General features: G+C 46.1%; 1 protein-coding gene across 7 annotated transcripts in view; it reads left to right on the top strand.

Annotated features, from left to right (window-relative positions):
- Positions 1 to 3,071: 3,071 nt before the first annotated feature.
- The window catches only part of mogat3a (monoacylglycerol O-acyltransferase 3a), an 11,714-nt gene continuing 1,800 nt past the window's right edge, over positions 3,072 to 12,985 (top strand). For 4 of the 7 annotated variants that reach the window (XM_046064617.1, XM_046064618.1, XM_046064620.1 and 1 more), the window contains exons 1-7: positions 3,073 to 3,378; positions 4,136 to 4,314; positions 4,386 to 4,446; positions 4,879 to 5,022; positions 10,944 to 11,074; positions 11,596 to 11,639; positions 11,719 to 11,809. In XM_046064617.1, coding sequence (XP_045920573.1) covers positions 3,285 to 3,378; positions 4,136 to 4,314; positions 4,386 to 4,446; positions 4,879 to 5,022; positions 10,944 to 11,074; positions 11,596 to 11,639; positions 11,719 to 11,809 — 744 coding nt within the window. In that variant the 5' untranslated portion in view covers positions 3,073 to 3,284. Of the gene's footprint in view, positions 3,379 to 3,789; positions 3,795 to 4,049; positions 4,064 to 4,135; positions 4,315 to 4,385; positions 4,447 to 4,878; positions 5,023 to 10,943; positions 11,075 to 11,595; positions 11,640 to 11,718; positions 11,810 to 12,985 lie in introns of those variants that run through there. The other 3 variants (XM_046064621.1, XM_046064622.1, XM_046064623.1) reach the window with 3 other exon arrangements.

Genomic DNA, 12,985 nt, shown 5'->3' with positions numbered 1-12,985 from the left:
TAACGTAACGGCAGTCAGCTGTTATCTTCTTGTTTTCTTGCACTCTGTGTTTTAGCATGTTGTTCTGTTACTGATGCAGCTGACAGCTTCATAATAACGTAACGGCAGTCAGCTGTTATCTTCTTGTTTTCTTGCACTCTGTGTTTTAGCATGTTGTTCTGTTACTGATGCAGCTGACAGCTTCATAATAACATAACGGCAGTCAGCTGTTATCTTCTTGTTTTCTTGCACTCTGTGTTTTAGCATGTTGTTCTGTTACTGCTGTGATGCAGCTTCTCCTCCTCCTCCTTTGCTAAATAAAAGCGAGTGAAAACAGACAATGTCCCCTGTTGGTTGTTTTGATATTATTTTACAGTTCATCTGGATGAACTGGATCCTAAGAGAAGGAAGCTGAGTTTTTTTAAACATTTCGACAAATGTGGGTTAAAACAGCAATCTATTTCAATGCATTAAAACTTACTGTATATATCAGAAACTGACTGCCAGGATCAAGGTGAATGGATATTTATCTAATAAGACAAGATTAGATATAAGCTATGAGCTGGAATGAAAATCTAAAGGGAATAGATATGAATGTAAAGACATTGTTTGGCTTTTTGCAGATGATGTTATTCTCTTCTTATAGAGTCCTGATAAAGGTTTCCACCTGCTGATTCATTTTCTCAAGGTCTAGAATCCAGGAGTGTGAATATTGTACCAATCTTTTTTTCTTCAGTATCAGTGTTAAACACTAACAGGTTAGTGATGGAAAAGTCGGAGAGAGGGTTGGATGGGATGGATGGATGGGTTAGAGTTAGACATAGGTCATCATTGATTTATTTTGTTATACAACATAAGTTATGTAACTCACATATTTATTTTAACCCTAACTATGATCTTTTCCTAAACCTAACCACCAATATGATGGTGGAGGGTAGCGGACGCCAACAGACTCAACAAACTGATCCAAGGCCAGTGACGTTGTTGGGGTGGAGCTGGACTCTCTGTTGGTGGTGTCAGAGAGGAGGATGCTGTCCAAACTACATGTCATCTTGGACAATGTCTCCCACCCGCTCCTTGAAGACAGGAGCACTTTCAGTGACAGACTCATCCCCCATAATGCACCACAGAGCGCCACAGGAAGTCATTCCTGCTCGTGGCCATCAGACTCTTTAACTCCTCCCTTAGAGCGTCTGACACACGGACTCTTACTCAGTAACTTGCAGTGCAATAACTGAAATATGGTGAAATACTCTGTGTTGTAATACTCATGTGCAACAATCTCTGTTTCATTACTTTGGGTATTCAGTCAAAGATTTTTAATCCGTTCCAACTCATCACAACCAGCACTCATTAATATTCATTATTATTACAATATTTATTCAATATTTATTCATTTCTGCTATTTATCATTACGCCTCTGTTAATACTGCATACTACTGTAAATATCCACACGTCTTATCATTTAATTTTAGATTTTTACACTTTCTCTATTTACCAAATTCTATCATGTTTTCTATTCCTTTTATGCCAAGTGAGTATCTGTGACAAAGAGTTCCCCTCTGAGATCAATAAAGCATTCTGATTCTGACCAACCAAATGGCGCCGTTTCACAACATTAACCACTAGTTTTATTTTGATAGTCTAATGTTGCATATATTTCTAACTTGACTGGATGTTGTATATTTATTCTTGCTAACTTGGCCGCAGTCCTACAAAACTACCAAACCTATTTGAATATTTCTACGCGGCACAATAAAGACCTCCGGCCCACTGGTTCATCTCGGTTGATTGAAAGATGTAGTGTAGAAAGACAGGAGCTGTGATCATAGACCCAATAACAACATTTACACAGTTATTTACTGAGTTGGAAATGACCTGAAACTCAAACCTGAGGTAACTGACCTAAAGTTCAAACTGTGGACAGAGAACATGGGGCATGTGTGAGCTTCTTGAAGGTGAAATCCGGGCTGGAAAACCAATATTTCTTTATACTTACAGGACTACTCAATGAAAGAGGCCATGCTACAGTAGATTTTAAAAGTATAATAAATGTTACAGCACTGGAAAGCCTGTTCATGTGCCAATTAATGTTGCCACATTTCAAGTTCAAGTTTATTTATATAGCACATTTAAAAACACTAGTTGACCAAAGTGCCTTCCAGGTTCAGAATACACAACAGACAGACACGACAAACACAGCAGGAAAGGTCAATAACGTCAACACGCAGCTCTGTGTGAAGGCCAGTGAACAGAGACGGGTCTTTAGCAACGATCTGAGAGCGCCAGTTCTTATTTCAACAGGTAGAGTATCCAAAGATTAGGAGCACTGAAAAGGCTTCAGTTTTTAACCTGGATCTGGGGACATCGAGGAGCATCTGATTGGATGACCTCCGCGTGTACATGTAGACGTTCTGATAAAACGTTTGTAACGAAGGATAGTTTAGACTCCTCATAGCAGAGTAAAAGTGCCAACGTGGAGGCCGACCACACTCTTGTTTTCTGGAGCCGCACTAAACTGAGGCCTTATTGGAAGAATGTGAATACAACTGTTACAGGTACTTACCCATCATGCAGTGCCCTTAGGGAGGCCCCTGACTGGCCCTAGATTTACTCTGCAACATGACAACAAACACACAGTGAGGGTCACTCACAACTATCTTCAGCTGAAAGAAGAGTCCTGGAAGTGATGGTGTGGCCCCCACTGAGCCCTGTGTGGCCCCCACTGAGCCCTGAATCATTCAGTATGTCTGCATGAATAGACAGAAGCAGCTGAGGCTGCCTGAACCCACCCCGCTGCTGCTGCTGTAACACTGAGAATTCAAACATTATATATATAGCACACTCACAGGCAGTACTGTGTGCATATATGGAAACATGTCATGATCTCAACTCACATTTTACTCTCATTATATTTAAATAAACTTTATTTATTGCAGCACGAACTCCTCGTGCGCCTGAGCGTGAACGCGCCTGATCCATGCTCTAGTGTCGTGCTGATTGATGAGCTGTAATTGGCCTAGAGGATCCCACCCCAGGAAGGAGGGGTCCGGTGCGCATGCGCAGAAGAAGAGGGCGGGGGCGTTTGTAAAGTTTGGGGGTTGAGTCAGAGAGAGGAGAGGACTTTTTAATTTCTGCAACAAGGAACTCTTTTTGTATCCTGCTCACAGACAGACAGAGAGAAAAACAGGTCGGACGGGTAAAGAGACGCAAACAAACAGGAGGCGAGAGAAGCTCCGACACCCAGGCGGAGACACCGGGAAGTCGCAGCGCTTCAAGCCGGGACAAGGAGCGCGACCGCCGGCATGAAGATCGAGTTCGCCCCGCTGAACGTCCCGCTGCAGCGGAGACTGCAGACCGCCGCCACGCTGCAGTGGGTCTTCTCCTTCCTGGCTCTGGGTAACTCACCTGTCTGTCTGTATACCTGTCTGTATACCTGTCTGTATACCTGTCCACCTGTCTGTCTGTGTTCACTAGGGCTTCTCCTTCCTGGCTCTGGGTAACTCACCTGTCTGTCTGTCCGTCTGTATACCTGTCCACCTGTCTGTCTGTGTTCACTAGGGCTTCTCCTTCCTGGCTCTGGGTAACTCACCTGTCTGTCTGTATACCTGTCTGTATACCTGTCCACCTGTCTGTCTGTGTTCACTAGGGCTTCTCCTTCCTGGCTCTGGGTAACTCACCTGTCTGTCTGTCTGTCCGCCTGCTCACCTGTCTGTCCGTCCGCCTGCTCACCTGTCTGTCCGTCCGCCTGCTCACCTGTCTGTCTGCTCACCTGTCTGTCTGTGTTCACTAGGGCTTCTCCTTCCTGGCTCTGGGTAACTCACGGGGTCTGTCTGTCTGTCCGCCTGCTCACCTGTCTGTCCGTCCGCCTGCTCACCTGTCTGTCCGTCCGCCTGCTCACCTGTCTGTCTGCTCACCTGTCTGTCTGTGTTCACTAGGGCTTCTCCTTCCTGGCTCTGGGTAACTCACCTGTCTGTCTGTATACCTGTCTGTATACCTGTCCACCTGTCTGTCTGTGTGTCCGTCTGTATACCTGTCCACCTGTCTGTCTGTGTTCACTAGGGCTTCTCCTTCCTGGCTCTGGGTAACTCACCTGTCTGTCTGTCTGTCCGCCTGCTCACCTGTCTGTCCGCCGGCTCACCTGTCTGTCTCCCAGCTCAGTGCTGTCTTGCTGCCATTGTCCTCCTGGCTCTCTCTGATTGGTGGATGGGGGCCCTGCTGTATGCCGGTTGGCTGTGGTTGGACTGGGACACGCCCAGCAGCGGCGGTCGGAGGTCGCAGTGGGTCAGGACCTGGAGGGTCTGGGACTACTTCAGGGACTACTTCCCTCTAAAGGTGAGGTCAGGTTTATAGATCTAAAGGATCAATACCTGAGGCTCAGTCTGATTATTGATTTGTGTCTCCAGCTGGTCAAAACTGTCGATCTGGATCCAAAGAAAAACTACATCTTCGGGTTTCATCCCCATGGTGAGAAACACACCTGTCTGTCTACCTGTCTGTCTCTCAGGTGTGCTGGGAGCAGTGTTGACCTGTCTGTCTACCTGTCTGTCTCTCAGGTGTGCTGGGAGCAGTGTTGACCTGTCTGTCTACCTGTCTGTCTGTCAGGTGTGCTGGGAGCAGTGTTGACCTGTCTGTCTACCTGTCTGTCTGTCAGGTGTGCTGGTAGCAGTGTTGACCTGTCTGTCTACCTGTCTGTCTGTCAGGTGTGCTGGGAGCAGTGTTGACCTGTCTGTCTACCTGTCTGTCTCTCAGGTGTGCTGGTAGCAGTGTTGACCTGTCTGTCTACCTGTCTGTCTCTCAGGTGTGCTGGTAGCAGTGTTGACCTGTCTGTCTACCTGTCTGTCTCTCAGGTGTGCTGGGAGCAGTGTTGACCTGTCTGTCTACCTGTCTGTCTCTCAGGTGTGCTGGTAGCGGGGGGCTTTGGAAACTTCTGCACGGAGGCGACGGGTTTTTCCCGACTCTTTCCTGGACTGAAGCCTCACCTGCTGATGCTGCCGTTCTGGTTCAGAGTCCCGCTCTTCAGAGAGTACATCATGTGTGGAGGTACACACCTGTCTGTCCGGCTGTCTCTGTGTGTTTAGCAGAGATATTAGGACCTGTGTTGGGGCATTACCGTCCCGCTGCCCCAACACTTACCAGATCACCACATGTGGATTTATTCCCTGAAAAAAAACCCGATGCTCTACTTCCTCCTGTTTGTATGATAGAAAGTACAGAAAGCAGCTGTGTCAAAGCGCAGATTCTCTTTCTAAAAGTGCAGATTCTCTTTCTAAAAGTGCAGATTCTCTTTCTAAAAGTGCAGATTCTCTTTCTAAAAGTGCAGATTCTCTTTCTAAAAGTGCAGATTCTCTTTCTAAAAGTGCACATTCTCTTTCTAAAAGTGCACATTCTCTTTCTAAAAGCGCACATTCTCTTTCTAAAAGTGCAGGTTCTCTTTCTAAAAGCGCACATTCTCTTTCTAAAAGTGCAGGTTCTCTTTCTAAAAGCGCACATTCTCTTTCTAAAAGCGCACATTCTCTTTCTAAAAGTGCAGGTTCTCTTTCTAAAAGCGCACATTCTCTTTCTAAAAGTGCAGGTTCTCTTTCTAAAAGCGCACATTCTCTTTCTAAAAGCGCACATTCTCTTTCTAAAAGTGCAGGTTCTCTTTCTAAAAGCGCACATTCTCTTTCTAAAAGTGCAGGTTCTCTTTCTAAAAGCGCACATTCTCTTTCTAAAAGCGCACATTCTCTTTCTAAAAGTGCAGGTTCTCTTTCTAAAAGCGCACATTCTCTTTCTAAAAGTGCAGGTTCTCTTTCTAAAAGCGCACATTCTCTTTCTAAAAGCGCACATTCTCTTTCTAAAAGTGCAGGTTCTCTTTCTAAAAGCGCACATTCTCTTTCTAAAAGTGCAGGTTCTCTTTCTAAAAGCGCACATTCTCTTTCTAAAAGCGCACATTCTCTTTCTAAAAGTGCAGGTTCTCTTTCTAAAAGCGCACATTCTCTTTCTAAAAGTGCAGGTTCTCTTTCTAAAAGCGCACATTCTCTTTCTAAAAGCGCACATTCTCTTTCTAAAAGTGCAGGTTCTCTTTCTAAAAGCGCACATTCTCTTTCTAAAAGTGCAGGTTCTCTTTCTAAAAGCGCACATTCTCTTTCTAAAAGCGCACATTCTCTTTCTAAAAGTGCAGGTTCTCTTTCTAAAAGTGCAGGTTCTCTTTCTAAAAGTGCAGGTTCTCTTTCTAAAAGCGCACATTCTCTTTCTAAAAGTGCAGGTTCTCTTTCTAAAAGTGCAGGTTCTCTTTCTAAAAGTGCAGGTTCTCTTTCTAAAAGCGCAGGTTCTCTTTCTAAAAGTGCAGGTTCTCTTTCTAAAAGTGCACATTCTCTGTTAGATGTTCTAAAAGTGAAGATTCTGTTAGATGTTCTTAAAGTGAAGATTCTGTTAGATGTTCTTAAAGTGAAGATTCTGTTAGATGTTCTAAAAGTGAAGATTCTGTTAGATGTTCTAAAAGTGAAGATTCTGTTAGATGTTCTTAAAGTGAAGATTCTGTTAGATGTTCTTAAAGTGAAGATTCTGTTAGATGTTTTTAAAGTGCAGATTCTCTGTTAGATGTTTTTAAAGTGCAGATTCTCTGTTAGATGTTTTTAAAGTGCAGATTCCTTGTTAGATGTTTTTAATGTGCAGATTCCTTGTTAGATGTTCTAAAAGCTCAAATTCTGTATATGATGTTCTAAAAGTGCAGATTCTCAAACAGCAGATTTTGAGCAGCAGAACCAGATAACATCTAGTCCGAGTTAGACCGTTAAAAAAACGCTACTCTGTAGTCTGCTGCTTTTGTTGTGTGCTAGTGACGGTCAAAGGCACGGTGGCAGACTGCAGTGAATGGGGAAAAACGGAGAGATCACACCATACATTGGTTCGAAATTCCACCTCCAAGAACAATGTGCTGCTCCACTGATTAATCTTCTGCAACCACATGTGGACAGTTGTTCTTCATGCATGTTACGATAGTTACATGCATGTTTATCCTTCTGATCTGTCATTTGGCAAGAGAACAATCATAACAAGGCAAGGCGAGTTTATTTGTACAGCACATTTCAACAACAAGGCAATTCAGATTGCTTTACATAAAACAAAAGCAACGTAGGGCAATAAAAAAAACACATTAAATTATATTTTTTAAAAGGGTGAAATAGAAAATAAAACGGAGAGCAGACCTGCCCCAGACGACCTGAGAGGTCTGGATGGTTCATAACGAAGTAGAAGATCAGAAATGTATTTTGGCCCTAAACCATTTAGTGCTTTATAAACTAACAGCAGGATTTTGAAATCAATTCTTTAACATACAGGAAACCAATGTAAAGACCTCAGAACTGGAGTGATGTGATCCACCTTTTTGGTCTTAGTGAGGACTCGAGCAGCAGCGTTCTGAATCAGCTGCAGCTGATGGATTTCTTAGGGAGCCTGTAAGGACGCTGTTACAGTAGTCGAGTCGACTGAAGATAAATGCATGGATAAGTTTTTCCAGGTCCTGCTGAGACATAAGTCCTTTAATCCTTGATATATTCTTCAGGTGATAGTAGGCTGACTTTGTAATTGTCTTAATGTGGCTCCTCAAATTCAGGTCTGAGTCCATGACTACACCAAGATTTCTGGCTTGATTTGTGGTTCTTAACATTACAGATTGAAGTCGAGCACTTATTTCAATCGTTCCTCCCTGCCTCCAAAAACAATAACTTCAGTTTTATCCTTGTTTAACTGAAGAAAATTCTGGCACATCCAATCGTTGACCTGCTCAATACAGTTACTCCGCGCCTGTATGGGATCATAGTCCCCTGGTGAAATGGTTATGTAAATCTGTGTGTCATCTGCATAATTATGGTAACATATTTTGTTGTTTTTCATAATCTGAGCCAGTGGAAGCATGTAAATGTTAAACAAAAGAGGCCCCAGAATGGAGCCTTGGGGAACTCCACATGTCATTTTTGTCAGCTCAGATGTGTGATTACCTATAGACACAAAGTAGCCCCTGTCCTTTAAGTAGGATTCAAACCATTTTAGTACTGTGCCAGTAAGTCCAACCCAGTTTTCAAGTCTGTCTAGTAATATGTTGTGGTCGACCGTGTCGAATGCAGCACTGAGAAATTGTCTCATGCTATATGATTTTTTTTTTTTTTTTTAAGTGGACACAGGAACAAGACATATCCTGTTACAGGCAGGGAGGCACTGATTGCTTGTCTAATAGTTTGAATTTTGTCTGTGAAGAAGGAGGCAGATTCATTGCAGGCCCTGGTGGATAGAAGGTCAGAGGCTACAGACACAGGAGGGTTGGTTAGCTTGTCGACAGCAAACAGGACACGTGCATTATTAGTGTTTTTGGTGATGATGTCAGAGAAGAAGGTCCGCCTTGCATTTCTCAGCTCTAAATTATAAATGCGAAGTCTCTCTTTATAGATGTCATAATGAACCTGGAGGTTTGTTTTCCGCCACCTGCGTTCAGCTTTTCGACACTCTCTTTTTTGAGTTCTAACCATCGTGGCATTTCTCCATGGAGATCTTCTTACCAGAGACCACCTTCACCTTGGCTGGTGCAACGGCATCAATAACATTTGTAATTTTAGAACTGAAATTATCTACAAGCTCATTGACTGAGACCTGTGACAGGGCGGGTGTCGAGGAGAAAGCCATTTTCTCTAGTGTTTTCGGTGATATGCCGTCAACAACAGAGCACATCTGTGGCGTTTCCCTTGTTGCTTAGGAGTCGGTGCTCTCTGCTTTGGACGCTAACAGTGCCAGTGGAGCTGCCTTTCCCAGCGGGTTCTCCACCACACGTGTAATTCCCAGAATCCTCCAGTGTTGCGTGGCTCATCTGGGCTCTGGAGTTTTTCCTGTGGGAGGCGACACTCGCGCAGCTGAGTCCGGGTAATGGGGCCCGGGAGCACATGGCATGGAAACACAACAGGGCGAGCAGCAGCGCGGCAACGACCCTGCTCTGATAGGGATACGTAATCACTTAGTCTGGGGCCGAATCTCAGGGGAAGAAGCCGCCTGCAAAGCTTCGTGAGGGATGATAAACTGACTTGCTTTAGTAGAAATCATCACGTGACATTTAAATGAAGAAATAAGCCTGTAGTCTACCAAATATATATAAATAAATGTTTTTATTCAGTGAGTTTCAAAATGCTGTTTTCTGAAAGACTGCATTAGCACAGCCTGCTGATAAGAGCCACCTTGCTTCGACCTTGCAGTGCCTCCTTGTATTTCCATCATGTGCTGTTGGTGTTGGGTTCACAGGACGTGGGTGACCTGTGCTTACTGGCTGTTCTTTAGTCAGACTTTTTAGCGTTTCTTCAGTTCGTTGCCGTCTTTGAACCATCTGTAGGTCGGGACAGGTTCCTTGTGGACTGGGAGCTGGCACCCCTGGTTTAGGGCTGATGGAGGCTTTGGATCCTGCTGCTGTCAGGGAGTTTCTCAATCAGCTGTTTGTACAGCTCTGAGTAAACACTGTGTCACAGGTCAGGGCAGGAGGAGGCAGAACGCTGCTCTCTGATTGGCTGTCGCAGCGTGGGCATTGGGGGAGGGGGGGTGATGATCAGTTTCATCATCACTTTGTGAGTGAGGTCTCTCTGGACTGGGGGATGAGGTCAACAGGGTCATGTGACAGTCCATTCTTTCACGCTGCTTCAGGGTTTCGGGGTCCAACATGAAGCAGCCCTGATGGGGCTGGAGGTCCCAGCAGAGGTCAGGGTGGAGGTCAGCAAGCAGCAGGAGATATTTCTGTAAAAGAAGCCGAGCATCGTCTGCAGTCCAGAAGCCTGGATCTCTTCATAATGATAGTAATCATTGGGACGGACTGGGATCCAGCCTCCAGAGGTTGGTCAGGGACGCACTGTGACCCCACTGAACAAAATGTTCTGCTAATGTGGACACACTTTACTGCCAGTGTTTACCTGTCTTTCCCCCACCTGTCTGTCTGCCAGGCCTGGTGTCCAGCTCTAAGGCCAGCCTGTCTTTATTAACCTGCCTGTCCCCCACCTGTCTGTCTGCCAGGCCTGGTGTCCAGCTCTAAGGCCAGCCTGTCTTTATTAACCTGTCTGTCCCCCACCTGTCTGTCTGCCAGGCCTGGTGTCCAGCTCTAAGGCCAGCCTGTCTTTGTTAACCTGTCTGTCTGCCAGGCCTGGTGTCCAGCTCTAAGGCCAGCCTGTCTTTATTAACCTGTCTGTCCCCCACCTGTCTGTCTGCCAGGCCTGGTGTCCAGCTCTAAGGCCAGCCTGTCTTTATTAACCTGCCTGTCCCCCACCTGTCTGTCTGCCAGGCCTGGTGTCCAGCTCTAAGGCCAGCCTGTCTTTATTAACCTGTCTGTCCCCCACCTGTCTGTCTGCCAGGCCTGGTGTCCAGCTCTAAGGCCAGCCTGTCTTTATTAACCTGTCTGTCTCTCTGCCAGGCCTGGTGTCCAGCTCTAAGGCCAGCCTGTCTTTGTTAACCTGTCTGTCCCCCACCTGTCTGTCTGCCAGGCCTGGTGTCCAGCTCTAAGGCCAGCCTGTCTTTATTAACCTGCCTGTCCCCCACCTGTCTCTCTGCCAGGCCTGGTGTCCAGCTCTAAGGCCAGCCTGTCTTTGTTAACCTGTCTCTCTGCCAGGCCTGGTGTCCAGCTCTAAGGCCAGCCCGTCTTTGTTAACCTGTGTGTCCCCCACCTGTCTGTCTGGCAGGCCTGGTGTCCAGCTCTAAGGCCAGCCTGTCTTTATTAACCTGTGTTTCCCCCACCTGTCTCTCTGCCAGGCCTGGTGTCCAGCTCTAAGGCCAGCCTGTCTTTGTTAACCTGTCTGTCCCCCACCTGTCTGTCTGCCAGGCCTGGTGTCCAGCTCTAAGGCCAGCCTGTCTTTATTAACCTGCCTGTCCCCCACCTGTCTCTCTGCCAGGCCTGGTGTCCAGCTCTAAGGCCAGCCTGTCTTTATTAACCTGCCTGTCTTTCTAACCTGTCTCTCTGCCAGGCCTGGTGTCCAGCTCTAAGGCCAGCCTGTCGTACCTGGTCAGTCGTCCTGAAGGAGGTAACGTTGCTGTCATCGCGGTGGGCGGAGCTCCAGAGTCTCTGGACGCCCGACCGGGAGCTTTAACGCTGCAGGTAGGTTTTATTCCGTCACCTTACTGAATGAATTAGATCCGACTGAGGTCTCCTGACTCTGATTGTGTTGCAAGTCTCTAACAGAGTCCAGACGGTCAGTCAGAGTGCAGCCGTGTTGCTTCAGTAGAGGATGAAGTAAAGAGAAGTAGTTAAATTCCTCTGTGAGGCAGTGTGGACACATCAGCTGCGTTACTGAGAAAGAAGCCTCTTGCACGAGAGGTGAAAGGTCTTGGAGTGTCTTCACCCAGTCCGGTTGGAAACTATGACCTGGGAACGTTCACTGACTGCTCATCATCACTACATTAACCCAGGTCAAAGCTCACTAACTAGTTCCCACCTAGAGATTACAAATAGTTACGATCTACCTGAGCCAACGTTAGCGCGCTAGTACCTGAGGGAAACGCCGTCGTCTGGTTCAGTAAAGAGTCCACCAGCTCGCTGGCTGGAAGATATGAAAGTCGGGAGAAAAGGTTCATGTCACTGATTTTCATGAGACTGAACGCCTGTGCGTTTCGTTCCAGGTCCGAAACAGGAAGGGCTTCATCAAACTGGCTCTCAAACACGGGTGGGTGGAGCTTATGATGGGGGCGGGGCTCCAAGAGGTGGACTTACAAACAGTATACTGACTGCGTGTTTGTGTGCAGGGCTCAGCTGGTTCCTGTCTTTTCCTTTGGAGAGAACGAGTTGTTTGATCAGATGGAGAATCCCACCGGCTCTCCTCTGAGGACGCTGCAGGTCAGAGGTCACACTGATTAACCCACCACGTTTCTTTCACACAGGTCGTGCTGTTCAGAACACAGGAGTAAAGATCTGACACCTTCTCAGGAACAAAGACTTGCAGTCTGATCAACGTGACGTTACTCACAAAGAATTAATTCTGATCGGAGCCTGTAAATCAGCTCCTACTCTACTTCCTGGCCTCTGTCGGTCTCGGACGCTGTGTTTGGACCTGGTCTGACCAAGCACAGCTCCTGGATGGAGAGTGAGGTTTTAGTTAGTCCTGACATGATAACTACTTGTGTTAGATAAAATATTGTCCAAGAATTAATTGCTATAAAAGATGTTTTTGTCATTTTAAGTCCATTTATTGCCACTTATACGATGATATAATGGCATGATAATGCTCCCTATCAAACAAAAGCCAGGGATGTGATTTTTTTTCCAGATTAATCCAAAAATCCGGATTTTCTGACCTGAAAATCGGACCCACATGAATCATGCAGAACTGTAATTAAAAAAAAAAAAAGTTCAGCTGCCAATTCCACAGTCGCTGTCGCGCATCAGTGGTGCCTAACGTGTTGGGCAGGAATACTGCAATATTACGTTTCCCAGTAAAGAGTAATGTATCGGATTACTATTTCCAAAACAGTTATATTATTAGTTACTAATCCAAGTAACGCTGCGCTACTAAACGCACCATCCCCGATGTGAATGCACGACCGCGCTGCAGCTCAGCGGCACCGGACCTTCTGTTGTTAAAGTCAGCTGTTAGCCAAGAAGCTAACGGAGAACCGGAGAACAGGCAGAGAGAGGTACTGCTTTAAGTAACGTTATTACCGTTATTGTGCCATAAGAGGATATGCAGAGTGACTAGTTGGGAAGAAGAGGGTATGCAGAGTAACTAGTTGGGAAGAAGAGGGTATGCAGAGTAACTAGTTGGGAAGAAGAGGGTACGCAGAGTGACTAGTGGGGAAGAAGAGGGTACGCAGAGTGACTAGTGGGGAAGAAGAGGGTACGCAGAGTGACTAGTGGGGAAGAAGAGGGTACGCAGAGTGACTAGTGGGGAAGAAGAGGGTACGCAGAGTGACTAGTTGGGAAGAAGAGGGTACGCAGAGTGACTAGTGGGGAAGAAGAGGGTACGCAGAGTGACTAGTTGGGAAGAAGAGGGTACGCAGAGTGACTAGTTGGGAA

This window comes from Micropterus dolomieu, linkage group LG12 (genome assembly GCF_021292245.1).
Source record: "Micropterus dolomieu isolate WLL.071019.BEF.003 ecotype Adirondacks linkage group LG12, ASM2129224v1, whole genome shotgun sequence".
NCBI lineage: Eukaryota > Metazoa > Chordata > Actinopteri > Centrarchiformes > Centrarchidae > Micropterus > Micropterus dolomieu.
This window is presented reverse-complemented; position numbering and strand designations above follow the sequence as displayed.